Raw genomic sequence first — 18,853 nt, forward strand, 5'->3', positions numbered from 1 at the left:
TGCTGTATTATTGCAGTGGTGATGCTGGTCATGTTGGCTTCCTCCAAGATGCTGATGTTTTCTGCCCTCCCAGCTGTTCCTCAGAACCTTTCGTGGGTATCTTTGATGGTATTGTTCCATGGCTTTCAGGTGCCTGCTGTAGGTGGTCCATGAGCAGGCTGGGGAGGACAATGGCTCTGCTGGCTGTTAGGTCTCAGAGTTCAAATACTTTTTTTCCTGAGTCTGGCGTAGGTTCCACTGGCACAACTCAGACGATGGTTTAACCTCAAAGTCTATGTCAGCTTTTGAGGTGAGAAAGCTGCTGAGGTAGGGGAAGTGGTCCATGTTTTCAAGAGGTGTTGTCCACTTTTATGGTTGGCTGGGTAGCTGGCTGGTTTTTGTGGAGATTGATATAGAACTTGGGTCTTCTCGATGTTTAATTTTAGTGACACAACCTCTTGTGTCATAGCTGAGACACACATTGACATCATAAAAACCCTAACAATGGTGACAATAAAAAAAATATTCAAACATAAATCAGGTCAGTTTCTAATGATGTCTTGGCAAAGGCATATAGGATGTCCTGGAGATCTTCTGCTGAGTGTGCCGCGTACTGAAGCTCTGTGATGGTGGTGTAGTTGACCTCATAATGTTGGCAGAAAACATTCTTTGAACAACATTCTTCAAAAGTCCTTAAAATATTAAGGGTCACTAACTTTTCTCTGGCTACAGTATTAGTGGGTTCAGAAAACACATTTACTCTGTCGGAAGAATCCAGAATAACATCAGATATTGACTTTTAATTAATGGTGACATCATTAGAAAGTGGTCTGATTCACTGATCATATCTGAGGTCTAATCACTGCTTTTTATATGTTCTGACGTAGAACCAGGAAACGCTGTACTGTGTTTACGACATGATCAGCGTATCAGACTGACATGGAAGAGACGAAGAAGGGATCAGAAACCTCTCGGATTTCATCAAAAATATCTTAATTTGTGTTCCGAAGATGGACGAAGGTCTTGCGGGTTTGGAACGACATGAGAGTGAGTGAGTAATGAATGACAGAAATGTCATTTTTGGCTGTTGATCTGCCTTTTTATCAATCTCTTTTTTTTTTTGAAAAACACCTGTAATTCCAAGAGAAATACACTAACATTAAGTCAAGGATCAAAAGAGCATAAACTAAAACAAATGCTGATCACTTGACGATGACTTCAAATGAAATGTTTTCAACCAAACATCAACAACTAAACCTCTGTTAATCTCAATATGAACTTCTTTAGATGTGTGATAGAAACAAAGTCAATCTGGTTTGTAATTGAAGCTGGTAATGCTGTTTGTGGAATTGTTTAATCAGATCTTGAGAGATTTAATGTCTTCTTTTTTCTTCAGTTGATTGTGGCTGAAGTCAGTTGCAGTTCCTGTTCTTGTTGTTTCTCTTTCCTTCAGTGATTCAGCTTGTTAACATCAGGTGTTCGAATGACTGACAGAATGTTTCAGGAACATCATAACAACCTTTAAATGACGTTCTATCATGAACCTTTATTTAAAGGTAGGGTAGGTAATCCTGTTCAGAAACACTTTTTTTTATACTGGGTGAAATGGTCCTTCCATCCTGATAGTAGTCAATACATTATGTGTTTAGAAAAAGGAATGAAAAAAATCAGACCTCTGTAGCAGCTGCAGGACAGTAAAAACTCTGACCAATCACTGCCATTCGGTGCGAATGTAAAGAACCAATCAGATGCCTTCATGTCTCGTGCCCGCCCCGAGCCCCACTGCGCGCGCTGCCCGGCGTGCACTCATCACATGTCACCGTTCCCGGAAATATTCAGCTCAAAGCACCTGCATATGCAGTCAGCGAAGGCAAACAAGGCAAAAACTACTTCCTCGGACCCTGCCCGCACTCTTGAACGACCTCCTCTGCTTCGCCCTCAACCCCGGACCTGTCCTCGAGCCGACGATGCGGTACTTTTCTCCGGACTCGGAGTGTACGTTAGTCTTCATTAGAGTCAACAATGTTTTCATCATGGAAACTCTTACATGCAAAACACCGTATATGTTATGAATCTTACACGAAATTCATCTTCATCACAGTGTAACTGATGGTAATGGAAAAACGTGTATCAATGCAACCTGTTTTTAGTTTTGCCTTATAAATATAGCTCGTTACCGAATGAAACTTTACCATTATCGATATGCTAGCTTGATAGTGAGTACTAAAAGAAATCTTATTTGTTTATATTCATAGTGATAAAGTTAGGTATTTTATTACATGTGATTCTGACATGATGTCACTGTATGTACTGCGCTCCTTCCTCTCCACTCGTCTCAGGTAATAAATGCGTCTTGTTCCAGCCTGAGCGTTTGGCGTCGCGCGTTCATGTGTTTTGGGGGCGTGGCTTTGGAAGGAGCTCAGAAGGGAGGGGGTGGAGTGAATGGAAATAATGAGCTGTGTTTATTGCAGATTAAAAGGTCTACAGTCACTCGATTTTTAAATTTTCTTTTTCAGAGTACTTACATTTTAATTATGTTTTGGTATATAAAGACAGTTTAAACAAATTTGGAATGTTTTTTTTTTAGAAAAATGATTACCTACCCTACCTTTAACCAGGAGAGAAGACTCACTGAGATTAAAATCTCTTTTACAGGAGTGTCCTGGCCAAGATAGGCAGCCGAGTTTGCACATACAGTTATACATCAAAGTTACGACATACAAAAAAACAAAAAACATATAAACATAAAACATGCAACTGGTTAAAAACATTTACACGCCATTTTACTATTACACACTATTAACATTACCCACTACAGTCAACAATTTGTCTCACAGTGATCTCACCATTTGGTCACAATGTGAGTTCACAGTGATCTAAAAGTGTAACCTCACAGCGTACTCACTGTGTGCTCAAACTTCGGTCAAATATGAGCTCATCCCAGCTAGAAATGTCTAAACATTTGTTTGACGTCAGACTCCAACGTTATTAAACAACTCCAAAAACAGCATTACCAGCTTCACTGATTACAAACCAGATTTACTTTTTTTTCCTGTCATACTGTATGTGTAGAAAAGTTCTTGTTGAGTTTAACAGAGGTTTAGATGTTTTACTGAAAATAATACTTTGGTTTGATGTCACCATTATGGTGATCAGTGTTTGCTTTAGTTGGGCAGTTTTACTCTTGATGTTTTAATGTTAGTTTTTCTCTGGCTGCTATAACTGTTTGTTATGACAAAGACAGCAAGAGAAAATGTGATAAGATTTAATGATAAAGATATAATCATCATGTAGTGCTCTGATCAGCTGATCTGATCTAGACCATCATATGTGTTACTAATTTAATATATTTTATTAAATTAATGTTTCTACAGCATGAGATCCAATGGTGTTTTAACACTAGAAGTGCCAGAATTCCATAACTACTAGAACTGCCGCAAGCGGTCATTTTGACCGCTAGATTCCAAACTCTATATCTTTAATGATACATACCCAATTGAGAGATTAATGCATTTATTGTATTAGGATATATTTTAAAAACAAAACAACACCAAACTGTACATTTAAACAAGTTTAATTATACATTTATAAATAATATCTGTAGATGTCCTGAACAAAATAACGGAGTAGCCTATGTTTTCATGTTTCCACTGTTCGATTCGCGCCCGCGCCCGCCGACACACACACACACACACCATATTACAGCATTGCAGTCTTGACATTGCAGCCTGTTCATTATAGCCATAATAAAATAGTCAACCTAACATATACAAATTCCACTGCTCTGTTTATATAGTCAGTATAGCCTCATACAATTCGTACCATTTTGCATGTGGAGAGAAGATGATTTTTTCCGTCGATATTGGAACGTGAGTGAAGTACAAAGCCTATAATAAAGTAGTTTAGTTTAAAATAGTTTACCATCCAAATACATCGCAAATGTTGAAACATTTTGATTCTAATTAGAGAATTACGTGAGCCTAACACCGCTTACTTTCACTTTCGCTTATAAAGTATTTCATTTTGGCTTGTTTATAGTTATTTTTTCATTCTTGTTCTGTTCTGAATATCATTACATTTAAATTATTTGTTGTTGAATATGTTTTGTGTATTTTTACCACATTTTATTGTTGTGTATATTGGTATAGCCTATAATAATACCGCGAAATTCAGTGCGGTCAATATGACCGTCTATGGCCGAAATAGGTAAATATGTTCATTTGTTTTTTTGCCTTATGTGCAATTTATATGAAAAACATTTTAAATGAAAATACAGACACTTTTAGGAAAAGTCAGGTACCGGCAGGATTTTATTTATTTTTTCAACAAAGTTATTGCAGATATAAAATTCAAAACGGTCAAAATGACCGCCATGGCACTTCTAGTGTTAATAAGAAATAATCAAACTTCTGTCAGGGCCACTATCGTCATATATGATTGACAATTAGCATACAATTTGGATTGGCGGTATGGTTCCGTTCTGGGCGAGAACTCCCTGCGCATCCATGCAGCCTAGCATGGATAAGAGCAGGGAGAGCAGCAATAACCCCCCTTGGGGTAAACAGAACAGAACCAACATGAATGTATTGCAGATATCCTTAATTCAAGATTTTAAAGTACGACATAATTCGAGAATTTATTCTGATTCGAAGGGAATCAGAATGCCAAATCCTGACTGATGAGAGGAGGAGCTGGGGATGGAGGAGGGTAATTTGCTCCTGAGAAACGCGATAGTTGCGGATAATACTGAAGCAGCTTATATGTATACGGTGATAGGCGTCGTATTCCTATAGGTAGATGTGGATCAGCTGATAGTCAGCTGATGCGAGCTTGACTAACGTGACCTGCCAGAACTAACGCTACGCTTGATATTTTGAACTACTCCTTTGCTTAGACACACTCAAACCTCAAGAATCAGCGCGACACAAATTGTGACATGCTTCATGCCACAATGCATTCTGGGAGCCACTGATGAGTTTAGTATTATGCACCCAGAATACAAATTGCGCACCGAAGCATGTCACCGTTATTGAGATTCACACTTATTCGCACTTATTGTGCACAGTTTTTTTCATATTGAAGCCTCCAGATATTCTGGTTAAAATACTGCTGGATCTCATGATGTAGAATCCCAGGATTGTTATTATCATGTAAAATTCATATCAGAGTTTTGATCCTGGATTAAATCAGACTGCTACAAGATGATCATATCTTTATTATCAATAAGCAGCCAACATCACATTTTCTCTTGCTGTTCACACCATAACACTGGTGGCTGTTAAGTGAACTGCAGCCAGCAGAAATTACAATCAACGTAATCAACAAAGTAATTTTTGTTAGTTAGATCAAGTAGAAATAGACCCTTGAAAGAAGAGTTGCAGGTTACCATTTGTTGTTTTTTTCAGTGTAGCCTTCGTTTTAGTGTGCCTCCTTAGGATTTTACTGTGCCCCTCTGCCCACCCCATTTCCTGTCATCATGACATTTCAACTATGCTCAGTAAAGACTATAATTATCATTCATGCATATACTGTATGTTCCCTTTATGCTGCATTCTCTTAATAACTAACCTCTGAAGTCATGTATCCATACCCCCATCATTTGACTGACAGAACTAGCTAAACTACTCTGACTTCTTATGCTATATAAACAATAATAGTTTCTTTTTACAGTTGTACAGTTGGTTTTGTAAGGCTTGAAGCTTACGCTGCTATTTTGAACCAATAATCGGAAACAAAAGGCAGTTGAAGGATGACGTGTTTAATTCAAATATATATATCTAATATAATTAATCTGACTCCATTAAAGTTGTTGTTATTCTTTAACCTCTTATTCTTTAAAGGTCTTTCTTAGAACTGATAGGAAAACATAGGATTTAACCTGAACGTTTAGATAACGAAAGTTATAATCACTTTAGCTTTAAACATCATCAGTGATGAAAGGAAAGATTCTCAAAGCTTTTAAAGCAGGCAAAGTTATTTATTAAGTTACATGTTTAAATATACAGACAGTATATTTGTCCATCCTGTGCCTGGAGTGTCCCAACAGTCCTCAATCAGCATATTGATGAAATCCCTTGCATGAGATAGGCATTAGCTGTGATGATGAAGGCCATTGTGCCACGTTTATACCTTTAAAAGGATTTCTGAAGTACTAGAGCATATTTTAGAGTTCTGCCCATATTTGCTCAGCCCTACAGTTTCATGTCTCTAGGTCAAATAGTTATTGAGTTTAATAGATTTATAGGAATAACTTAGTCTGTATTCAATTACTGAAGGTGTACAACCCAAAACAAGCCTTGTGCTAAATAAAGAATATTCTGAGTGTTTTACAGTTGGTTTCATGTCTATAGGTCAAACAGTCACTGAGTTTAATAGAATTATATACATTAAATACATTTACACTACTATATTTATTTAAAAAACAAAAAGAATGTTAATTCCACAATCATAATGAGAAAGGGTTGAATTAATTGATTTATAGGGATCATATTTTCTATATCTTTAAAAAAAAATCTATATCTTTGTAATGGGTAAAGAAAACCTATTCATGCATTTACAGGTTAGTTTAGCTTGAGTATGTGATAGAAACTGAAAATATAATGGGCATTTACGCGAATGTCTAACAAATGTCAAATATAAAACTAACTTAACCGTAGGGTTGCCAAATCCCAGAAAAATGTCCACCGACACCAAAAGCAAACACTGATCACCATGATGATGAATACAAACGAAACAATAAAACAGACTGAGGTTTGTTGTAAGGTTTCATTTGTTGCTGTTTCATTTGTCAGCCACTAGATTGTCCCAGTGTCTCATTTTTGTTTCCTACATTTGAACTCCTGTGTCTAGTGCACTGTTAAACAGTTTTGTGTGAAATTACAGTATATTCCAGGTTAATAATTGCATGATTTTCACAGTAATTCCACAGCAGGACTTATCATGTATCTAACTGCACTCTAGGAAATTTCTTGTAAATTATACAACATCTTACTGTATTTCTACAGTGCACATGTACTATGAAGGTACCTAGCATGCAGTGCGGCATGAATAGATTATGCTGTGGAGTTTCTTGATTCTTGTTGGTTTTATCTGTGCTGGTGAACTTATTTTTGGTTCACACAGCTCACACAGTAGTCATTCAAATTCAGGCAGCTTCCTGAGAAATTTCACAGAGTAACGGTTAATGTGACTGCATATTTAATGTACTTCCTTGCTTAAACATTAGATGGCATACTAGCTTCTAACTAGTAGCAACATTACCTGTCCTCACTGCCTGGAGGAATATCTCATTGTACTTCACTTAAAAAATAAATATTAAACTCTATTTGATAGAAATGCAATTAAAGAGTGCTTTGTAGAATGGGAGGCTTTTATTAGATGGTCCTGTAGAACAGCAAAATAAAACATCAAACCCACAAAGACATTGTTGTCTTCGCATCCATTAGTGTAGCCGTCCTATAGCTCAAACAGTAGAGCGTTGGCGCTTACAGCGGTCATGGGTTTGATTCCCAGGGAAAGCAAGAACTGATAAGAATGTAAATGTGTACCTTGAAATTCAATGTAAGTCGCTTTGGATAAAAGCGTCCGCCAAATGCTTAAATTTAAATGTAAATTAGTGGTATATCCAGTTTCATTGTCCAGTCTTACTGTCCAAATACAAGAGTGTTCATTTGTTACCAGGATACCTGCAAGACAAACATTGTGCGCATTACAGGTTGTAACTGAACCTCTTCCAACAAAAATATGGGGTTTATCTGTATAACGTACGGCACGCAGTCCTCTATTTAGTGTGTTTATGTCATGCATTTAAGAGAATATAAAGGTCAACCGTCTGAGATTGAGCAAAACTGGCTAAGTTGACTGGTGTGGTTGGGATGAGATGGGTCACTGGAGGTGTTAGTACTGTGTATCGAGGTGTTTTGTGAACATGTTCCCACTGATCATTCAATCAGGAAGCAGTTTAGATAACGTTCAGGACTTCTGATTGGGCATTAGTATCAACTTTCAGCTCCACCCCCATGTCAGTGGCTATTCTGAAAATCTCTCTATCTGTCCAAGTGTCTTTATAGGGACGGGCATCAGAATCTCCACAGCTCTCCACCGACTGCAGGTATGTGTCATATTATAAGTTTGGGTGTTTTAGATATTTTTTACTTTGGATTATGTGCTTCCACTGCAAATTTGTGATGTTTGGATTTAGATACAGGTTGTTATATGAAATCCTGGGATATAATAAAATAATAAAACCTGATGTTCAAATTCAGATCTGTGTTTTAAGTTTAATATTAAGAAGGTTGAACTTCTTAACAGATCAGGTAAATGTCAAAAGTAGCCTAAAGTGATCACCTTGGTGTACTTTCTATTCATTGCCATCTTTCCATTAGTTTGTTGTGGTGTTTAATACATGTCAGTACTTGTTTCTTTTGCGATTGTTAAAACCTTCTCACTTTTATAATGTTCAAATTTGATATGTTAAACACAGATGCTGTGTTTAAACCATGTCGTAATTCCTGTAATTAGCTAGCTGTTCAGCTGTTCATGTTCTTGTGCTTTGTTCCAATTCGCATATTATTCGTAAATAGTATTGGTAATGGAAATTAGTGTGTCCCAACTCATAGTATAGTGAAATGATTATCCAAAGGTACCCGGACGGTTTACCAGTTTTGGTGGAAATTCGAAGTGGAGATTTGTGCACACTCAGGTAACAGATAACATTGCCCACAACCCATTGCGTGTTAGATGAGGATCTGATTTGAATTAGTATAAGCACAAATGAAAATACTGTGTCTGAATATGGCATACTGAATAGTAGGTACCACGTCTGGTTTGAAACTTACTTTGCGACTGTTAAAAAGTATATTCTACGTTCTACATCCAAATGTTGTCTTTATCATGTGACTTCACTGCCATTACGTCGCTTCACTGCCATCCACAATCCCTCTCCACGTGTCCTCATGGGATAGTAAAGTGTCCATTGGATGCAACTTCAGAATCTCTCAGGAAGTGCTAGTCAGCCGCTAGATGAGTAAAGTTTGTAAACAAACTTTGACATTAGCTTGACATTATACAAAATATTTTTTACTAAAATTGCTATTAAATCAAAGCCATATGTCTAACCAAGTCGTGTTTCAAATTTGAAGTTGATATCACAAAACATTTAGTTCCTATGAGATTATGTTTAGGCGTAATACCAAAAAAAGCCACCAGATAAAACACCTTCTATTGAAGTTGACAACTACATTCCATAAAAAATGTTTAATGTGTTCTCCTGTAACAAATTAATACATTTCTGTCATAATATCACTTCTATTACAAAACAGTTGCCAAATATGGAAGCTTGAATCTCAGGCCTTTCCGACAATGTGTTTTGTTGAGATTAGAAAACATTTTGACTATAAAATATTTAAAATAAATGTTATGTAAAGTGACTCCACCCACTAGGAGGAGTTTTTTTTTATTTTTTTTTTATCACTGTTACCATGGTAAAGCAATGTCCGATTTCATTACGAATGATACCTAATGTATGATGATTACTCAAATATGTGATAGGAAAACAGTTAGCACAATAAAAAAAGAGAGCCAAGCATCCTGTAGCGGGACGGTGTCAGCTGCACAGATGCACGTAACTAAGTGACAGCGGTCCATTAGAGATGCATTTATGACAAAGTAGTATATCCTGCTTGCCCACTCTTCTGCTACACACTCTAAAGTATGTACTTTATCTTTACAAATGGCATAGTGTACATCGGTTAACTGGAATGCAGGGTTGGGCAAGGAATTATGCATTTCTATGGCAACACAGCCTTAGATGAAATCAGCTGAAGAAAAAAGACGTTAAATCTGTGAAGATCTCAGCAGAGGAGGTTTAAACAACTCCACAAACAACATAACCAGCTTCACTTATTACTAACCAATATGACTTTTGGCATGCGTCTACAGAAGTTGTTATTGAGAATTAACAGAGGTTTAGAAGTTGATGATTTGAGTTTCGTTTACCATTATGGAGATCAGTGTTTGTTTATAAAACATTTTTGTTATGACACAAAAGCCCAAAGAAAATATGAGCATGTGTCGATTGTTGTGTTTTAATGATGAAAATCTTCATTTAGTGACTTTTCCAGAGCCTGGTGATGTATTAATTATATTATTCATTATAATAGAACCGTGATTCTACTGTAAGGTCCATTGTTGTGACAATCAGATTTTAAAAACCTCTATGGTATCATGCTGACTTACTGTGTGTTCACACCGGACGCGAATAGCGCGTCAAATTCGCGCCTGCCGCGTCTAGTTTGACGCTTGACCACTTTTGTGTTAATTCGCGTGTCAAGAGCGAAATTGACGCGCGTAAAAACAAAAGTTTGAAGCAAAATTTACGCGCGTCAGAGGCGAAAGTTTCGAAACCCGTTGGCGGCCATCTTTTTTAGATGTTTATCGAGCATTAGCATTAGCATTAATCGAGAGAGTCATCGCTCGTATATGGTCTGGAGAGCAGAAACAGCTGCGTAGGGGACATCGTCGCTGTACTCGGGTCCACCAGACCCTCCAGAGGGTTTCAGGAGTTTCACAATTTGCTCCAGGAGCTAGGTTTGGTGGACCTAACGGTGAGGACGCTGACGAGGACAACGTAGGCCGTAAGGCCTCGGCCTCGAGTGGTCGCTGCCTGACGAGCCCGCACTCTACAGCCCGGCGCGAGGTTCACCCTCGCCCGCACCCACCTAATCTGTCATTTATTTTTGTTTTGATAATAAATGGAGTCAGCCTCCAAAAGTGAAACCTGTCCTGTGATTTTTGTTTTTATACACTAAATTGTGTTTGTTGTCTTTACATTAGAATAATAATGTTTCATATAATCTAGAATAGATATGGAATAAATAGCATTCAATACAAAATGAGTATCTCTCATATATTGAAATCGAGTTTTTATGTGAAAGATTTGCTTTGTTGTGCATTTTAGTCATATTACAAAATTTATTGAGGCCAAACATAAAATAACATTGTAAACTGTCACTTCACCACGTGACAGCAGCAAGCAGGCTCCTGATTGGTTAACGCGGCGCGAATTGACGCAGAAGTTCAGATTTTTCAACTCGGGCGGCAGACGCGAATTCGCATCAAACGCGTGAATGCACAAATAGCACTAATAAAATCATTCGCGCGTAACGCGCTTAACGCGGCAGACGCTCAATTCGCGCTATTCGCGCGAACTTGACGCGCGAATGAGGCGTATTCGCGTCTACCGCGCCGCGCTCTACGCCTCATTCGCGCCGCAGGAATTTTTTACGCGCGTACCGCGTCTTTGCATTGACTTAACATTGAAATCACTCGCGCCTGACGCGCTATTCGCGTCCGGTGTGAACGCACCATTACACAGACATCAAGAATCAGCATATAATTCTCAACAATGTGAATCATTAAAAACCATTAAAAAATTATTCATGCCGCAATGCATGCTGGGAGCCATGGATACGTTTTCTAGTACCCAGCATGCATTGCAGCATTAATCGTTTTTTTATTGGTCACCATTGTTGGAGATTCATATGCTGATTCTTGATGTCTGTGTGAGTTTGTAATTCAATCAACTTTTTGTGCACAAACTTGATTTAAAATCCTTCATATTACCTGATGGACACAACATTGCTGGCTCTTATGCTGTAGAACCACAGTTTTGAATAAAACGAATAACTTGTTGCCTGTTAATCAGACATTCGACTCTGAATTAGATCAGAGAATCAAGTCACTGAATGATGATTGTCATCATCAATCCTTAACACCCGATCATACTTTTCTTTTAGTGCCATAACAAATGTGTTTTATAAACACTCAATTACAGCAGCCAAAGAAAAACATATGTGCAAAAGTCAAGGGTCAAGAGCCCAAAAAAAGCAAACGCTGATCTCCATCATGGTGACCTTAAACGAAACTCAAATCATCAACTTCTAAAACTGTTAATTTTCAATAAAAACTTAACAGAAATAAAGTCAGTCTGGTTAGTAATAAGTGAAGCTGGTAATGCTGTTTGTGGAGTTGTTTAATCCTCCTCTGCTGAGATCTTCACAGATTTAATGTCTTCTTTTATCTTCAGTTGATTTCATCTAAGGCTGTGGCTGAAGTCAGTTGTAGTTCTTGTGTTTCTCTTTTTTTCAGTGATCTTGTTTGTTAACAGCAGGTGTTCATCACTAATGCTCAATCATCACTTAATTAATCACTTGATTATACAATTATTATTCGATTATCATTCTGCGATCTAGAAATGTTCTATAGCTCATTCAGTTTGAGTTCTGTTTCAGTCATTGTGTCCACACAAGTTTCGTTAATATTTGAGTGCAGTGAACTCAATTTAATTTAGTTTACTGTTAGGTTTTACAGTCTATCACTTTTTCCAAACACATATTCCGCTGACTCATCTGTCACTCTAAACATGAACTCCTGAAAGATAAAATGTTGTCAAACTGGCTGATCAGGGGATCTTCTTTCAGGAAATCAGATTTCTTGATAACACGGTTAGACAATGATGAACACTGGACAATTACTGTAAGTCACACTTAAAAGAGAATGGCAAAGTCATGACATTAGATTCAAAATATCAAAACAAGTTGCATTTGAAAGAAGACTCTAAAATATATAAAATATTTCAGTAAAAAATTGTATTTTCAGGTTATAAATAAATAAAGTTATGCTATATAATAATGATTTAATATATATATATATATATATATTAGTTCAAAATGAAGACAAAAAGTATTGTGAAGTGTTAGCAGATCAAGTTGATACTTAATGTCCACTAAAAAACAAATGTTAGTTCCTGCTGTTGGAAGGTGCAGCAAAATACATATCTGAATGCCCAACCAATCACTGCTTTGATTGTAACATGGTATATTAACCACAGGTACATGGCAAAAGTTGTCTGTTGGCATTCCTGTTTATGTCAATAGCACGACCACGCGAACCCATGGAAGTATGCCAACCTGTTTGATTTCGAAAGTATTTTTGATCTATTCGCCTAAAAATGCTATGTAATTCATCACTGTGAACAACTGATTGATGCAATCACAAGAATCTGTACAATCCAACCACTTCATTACTTCCTGATTTGTGACGTCAAAGGCAGCAGTCAGTCTGTTTGTTATTTTTATTGTTGCTTTGCCAGTGTTGTTTGTAAAACCTTTACATCACACCATTAAAGCACTTATGTTTTTCTCATTCTCAGATTGTTGATTATGGATAAAGGACAGTTCCCCCCTCCATATCCTGGACCGGCAATGGCCCAGACCAACTTTCCTAACCAGCCACAGCAGGTTTTCTATCAAACCCAACCAGGTCAGCGGATCCTCACTCTGATATTCAGTTCAGAGACTATTGGTCATTGGTAGCTAACTACAGTGCTTCAATAATGATCTTTGTTGCAGTTCCAATGGCCACTGTATACAATCCACCGCCCCAACAGACGTCAGTCATGTCAACCAACGTATCCCAAACGGTCCAGTCCTCTGTCATGGGTGAGAGCTGATGTTTACAGTGTTTAGAGAGAAACTTGATCGTCTCTGCATGTCACAATAAGTATCAAGTCCTACAGCATTCCAAAACGCCCCCGATACTTTCTAAACATTAAGGGACAAGTCATAAAAACATGACATATTGTTCTGTCCAACTGCATTGTTTGCCTTAAGATATAAATATGTACATGTAATTAGGGGCCGAACACCTGTTGTATCCAACAGTGTTCTTCTTCCGCTCTTGAAGTTTATGGCAGCCCATAGTTTGAACATTCACCACAGCAAATTCAGAGTCTCTACCTCAATCCCTCTAGCGCCACCAATTGTGCAAATTTGTACCCTGTGACGTAATTTCCAGTCATTAAAATTCTTCCGGCATTTTGAATGATGAATAAAAAATTACTTTTTCAAACTCATCATAGAAGTTTTGTCCAATTTTCACCAGCATTGGCTTTTTTTCTTATGTGGTGGAAATCAGCTTCCATAGATATGACCCCAAAAACAATGAAGAATCTCCAAATGCAGTTTGGAACTTAGGGAAACTTGGGCCTTGTCAGTTCTGACTTATAAAACTCATGTTTTGTTTCACAGCACAACAGCCCATGTCTTCATCGACCGTAACTCAAACAGTCCATACTTCAAGTGTGGCTTCCGCTGGTGAGTGTCGATGTCTTGATTTATGAGACTCCCTGTTTAACTGCCATCCAGGATGCTTCAATAAGATTATAAAATGAAAAGCAAAAGTTTACAGGATAATATTTCCCTTATCTCAAGTTTGAACGAATTTCTGGTTCTGTATGTTTTCTTTTTCAGCTCCAACGGTAATTTACAACCAACAGCCCACCGTCACTCATATGGTCCAGTCTGCACCTGCCCAGCGTGAGTTTAAGACTAAGACTTATGCGCTCAAACACTAGACATTTACAGCATGCACATGATGCACCTGTACAGGATACTATTCTGGAGGTTTATGATCATATTATTATTCATTTTCATCAGTATTACCTTTTTCTTCTGCATATGTAGCCACAGTGGTGATTATTCCACCACGTCTATCTGAAACTCCTGGGCAGATGAAATGTCCTTACTGCCAGCAGCAGATCGTCACACAGACGACATACATCAATGGAATGCTGGTGTGGGTAATCTGTGGAACTCTTGGCATTTTTGGGTAAGGAACAGTATTCATCAAATTCTCATGTTCAAAAAATCTGATTCAGACATAATATGGATACTTGTATATCATGTATTTTAATATATTTGTATTTACACATTTATAATGATGAATTTGCAAATTAGTACATTTACAATATATTAACTTTAAATATGATATCAAATAACACACTAGAGTTACAATGTTAATCAACTCCTTTAAATGTTCTGTATGTTAGTCAACACATCAAAATATGTGTATTTCTTTACAGCATGACAAAAGTTTATTAAAGCTGATTGATTGATTGATTGATTGATTGATTGATTGATTGATTGATTGATTGATTGATTGATTGATTGATTGATTGATTGATTGAACGAACATTCTGGCCGTGGTGGCCTTTGAAGTAGGTTTCAAAGTGCAAGTTTTTAAAAAAGGGTTTTGAAAGCGATACCTTTATCATCTCCGTGTAAACTTCAAAACGTGCAACTGTGAAAAGGGTGACAGCATGCACATGCGTATTACGTGTTTTGACTATAGACATGCACCTTTGAATGCATACAGGGCCGGCCCGCGGCATAGGCGGTATAGGCAAATGCTAGGGGCGCCACTCATCCATAGGGGCGCCAGAATGAGTGAACGAGTGAATTTTTTTTTTTTTTTACATTATTATTTTTTTATATATAATACTATTTTAAAACCATAAATTCGAAATACTACCAAAAAAAAAAAAAAAGTCCGGCTCACCAATCGTCCCCCGCCCATCGAGTGCTTGAAGTGCGTCAGAAACAGAGCGCGCGCGCGATCAGTTGTTGGTAATTTGTTGTGTAGCGTGCGCGACTCCGCATCCAATGTAGACAGCACTGCTTTTGTTAACACACAGCTCGTAGAAACGGGCCTGGCAGCTCGCTCCAGTTCTAGACGCGGTGAAAGTTTCCTGATTGTGACGGAAGGCCGAATTTACATGACACATTATAAATGAGCATAGTCTGCGATAGATACAGTGCCAAAAAGAAGAGAAGAGGATAAAAGGGGATAAAGACAGAGGTAAAGTGATGTAGTGAATGAACAATTTATGGCATAGGAGTAAGATACTATAATTTCATGGCAGTTATTTTTACCTTAAACTTAATGTTAGCAGTTGTTCTGAGTTCTCCAGAGTCCCCAGACTGTGTGGTTTTGTAACCATCATGTCAGTTTTAAGACGCATTTTTTATTATCACTTTTTTATTAATGTTTTACTCTACAGTTGTGCAGTTGTGGGGATACAGTACAGGCCAAAAGTTTGGAAACATTACTATTTTTAATGTTTTTGAAAAAAGTTTCTTCTGCTCATCAAGCCTGCATTTATTTGATCAAAAATACAGAAAAAATTATAAATATTGTGATATATTATTACAATTTAAAAGAATTGGTTTTCAATTTATTATACTTTAAATTATCATTTATTTCTGTGATGCAAAGCTGAATTTTCAGCATCATTACTCCAGTCTTCAGTGTCACATGTGACATCCAGTCTATCGCATGATCCTTTAGAAATCATTTTAATATTCTGATTTATTATGAGTGTTGGAAACAGTTCTGCTGCCTAATTTATTTGATGAATAAAATGTTAAAAAGAACTGCATTTATTTAAAATAAAATACAAATATTTTCTAATTATATAAATCATCTTTACGATAACTTTTTATCAATTTAACACATCCTTGCTGAATAAAAGTATTGATTTTGTAGTGTATATTGTTGTTACAAAAGATTTCTATTTTTAAAACATTTAAAAAAATTTTTTTTTACTATTTATTTATCAAAGTATCCTAAAAAAGTATCACAGGTTATGAAAAAATATTAAGCAGCAGAACTGTTTCCAACTTTGATAATGAATCATCATATTAGAATGATTTCTAAAGGATCATGTGATAGACCGGATGTCACATGTGACACTGAAGACTGGAGTAATGATCCTGAAAATTCAGCTTTGCATCACAGAAATAAATGATAATTTAAAGTATAATAAATTGAAAACCAATTATTTTAAATTGTAATAATATATCACAATATTAAATTTTTTTCTGTATTTTTTATCAAATAAATGCAGGCTTGATGAGCAGAAGAAACTTCTTTCAAAAACATTAAAAATAGTAATGTTTCCAAACTTTTGGCCTGTACATTTTATGGCATAGTAATGATATTTATTTACAGGTTTATTCAAAATAGCAAAGTTCACATTAAATCTTTATTGTAAATCGTGCTATAGAAGATAATGGGGACTTGACTTGAATGCTATGTAATGCTCTTGGTATTTGTGTTTAGGCTGTAATGTGTGTGTGTGTGTGTGTGTGTGTGTGTGTGTATATAGGCCTATATATATATATATATATATATATATATATATATATATATATATATATATATATATATATATATATGCTAAATCATGAACACAATGACGGGGTGAAATGGGCTGTGATGCATGGGGCGCCAGGTAAAATCTTGCCTAGGGCAGCAAATTGGTCAGGGCCGGCCCTGAATGCATAGTGCGCGGTCACATAGTCTTTCTTTACAAAGTGACATTGCCAGTTACTTGTCTGTAACAGCGTTAATACAGCGTTTTTAGTTGTTTGCGGATCCGTGTGAATAGGAATCAACGGGAACGGGAATTAAGTTAACTAAAAAGTGTGAGTTAGAACAACTGTTGGATTTTACAGTGTAGGTTTCTCACTATGTCTACTCTTTAAACAGCATTATGGTAAAAATGTATCACTATAGCAATGGCTTTTTTACCTGTACGCGACAGCGTACTTCGTGGGGTCGGGTGGAAATGACAGAACGGCAGTTTCTTTCAGTTTTTTCTCTCCGTTTGACATAAAACAATGTGTCCATTGTCATCCAGTTTGAAATGTTGACTACTACAAACTCAGAGGTTTTCCATATTTTCCATTGGGGCGTTCTCTCCATATTTATGATTCTTTGCAGCCTTTGGCCACTGCCTACAACGCACTGGATCCTTCACTGGAAACCGAAAGTAACTCACCCTCGCTAAGCATGTACTCGTTGAATTCAACACAAGTCGACACCATTATAACTAAAAGTTTGCTAACAACTATTTCCTACTAAAGCAAGGTGGTATTTGACTCTGGTCAGGCATATCCATAGCAGACTGGTGGGAGTGGCCTTGGACGCTTATATGCCCAGTGCATTATGGGTGTTGAAGTTTTCCTACCTATTTGGCAAAAGTTTCTTTTATTCAGGTAGCAAAAACGTTTTCGTCTTTCTACTGAATAGGAAGCCAAATTTTATTGAAAGCAAATTTTGCTAGCGATGAATTACCCGTTTAAAGGGTTAATTCACCCAAAATTTTTTTACCTCTGTCATTAATTACTCACCCTCATGTCGTTTCAAACCCGTAAGACTTTCATTCATCTTCGGAACACAAATGAAGATCTTTTTAATGAAATCTGAGCTTAAATTCAATATGCTCATCATATAAAGTGATCGTTTCTCTTCAGAACATTTTGGACTAAATTGCTCAATCCATATGGATTCTTTTTTTCGATCTCTTTATGAACTTCTTGAAACGTCAAAGTAGTAGTTGCGTAGACTGTCAATGGAGAGAAAGAAATCTCTATTTCGTTGCTGATTGAATTAATGATGACCCACTAACCACAAAGGTATACCAGGAGAAAAGAAGATTACATTTTCAACACACTTTGTTTTTTTCTGTGCAGGATCTGGCCATGTTGTTTGATTCCTTTCTGTGTGAACGCCTGCAAGGACGTAGAGCATACCTGTCCAAGCTGTCAAAGCCTCGTCTATGTGTACAGACGCATGTAGATGGTTCTGAAGCAAAGAAAATCTGAACAACCAAAAGAAAAACATTACAGGCAGCATCTTTTGGATATTACTGACAAAGAAAAATAGAAAAATAATATAATGACGTGGGTTTCTCTTTCCTTATTTATGCAAATATATATATATATTGATACTGAATATTATATCTCTTTTCTTATTGATAACAATACAAGATCCTGCAGAGTTTATTATAAATTTCACATCTTACTACTTGTTGCCATTTTTGTACAATCCATATGTTTGCTTGTTTAACAAGATTTGTTATATCTGATTAAGATTATCTGACAATAAAGCATGGTATTTCAATGATGCTATTCACTGGCTTGGTTGAAGGTATTCTGCATGTACAGTTGTGGTCAGAATTAATGGCACCCTT

General features: G+C 36.8%; 1 protein-coding gene and 1 long non-coding RNA gene across 2 annotated transcripts in view; one reads left to right on the forward strand and one right to left on the reverse strand.

Moving 5' to 3' along the window:
- The window catches only part of LOC309494974, a 75,985-nt gene extending 74,960 nt beyond the window's left edge, over positions 1-1,025 (reverse strand). The window contains exon 1 of the long non-coding RNA XR_014204497.1: positions 948-1,025. This is a non-coding gene — a long non-coding RNA (uncharacterized lncRNA). The remainder of the gene's footprint in view (positions 1-947) is intronic.
- Positions 1,026-7,940: 6,915 nt separating this feature from the next.
- LOC309494968 (lipopolysaccharide-induced tumor necrosis factor-alpha factor homolog) lies at positions 7,941-18,791 on the forward strand. The gene is made up of 7 exons (XM_082164470.1): positions 7,941-8,089; positions 13,190-13,299; positions 13,389-13,478; positions 14,067-14,132; positions 14,289-14,354; positions 14,502-14,646; positions 18,354-18,791. The coding sequence occupies exons 2-7, from the start codon at positions 13,200-13,202 to the stop codon at positions 18,457-18,459; spliced, it is 573 nt and encodes a 190-aa protein (XP_082020596.1). The 5' UTR covers positions 7,941-8,089; positions 13,190-13,199; the 3' UTR covers positions 18,460-18,791.
- The last annotated feature ends 62 nt before the right edge of the window (positions 18,792-18,853 follow it).

This window comes from Leuciscus leuciscus (assembly GCF_965113295.1).
Source record: "Leuciscus leuciscus genome assembly, chromosome: 3".
Taxonomy (NCBI): Eukaryota; Metazoa; Chordata; class Actinopteri; order Cypriniformes; family Leuciscidae; genus Leuciscus; species Leuciscus leuciscus.

Coding starts and splice junctions, on each gene's coding strand:
- LOC309494968 (XM_082164470.1), top strand. CDS start 13,200: ATGGATAAAGGACAGTTCCCCCCTCCATATCCTGGACCGGCAATGGCC. Junction 13,300..13,388: donor TTTCTATCAAACCCAACCAG/GTCAGCGGATCC, acceptor TCTTTGTTGCAG/TTCCAATGGCCACTGTATAC. Junction 13,479..14,066: donor GGTCCAGTCCTCTGTCATGG/GTGAGAGCTGAT, acceptor TTTGTTTCACAG/CACAACAGCCCATGTCTTCA.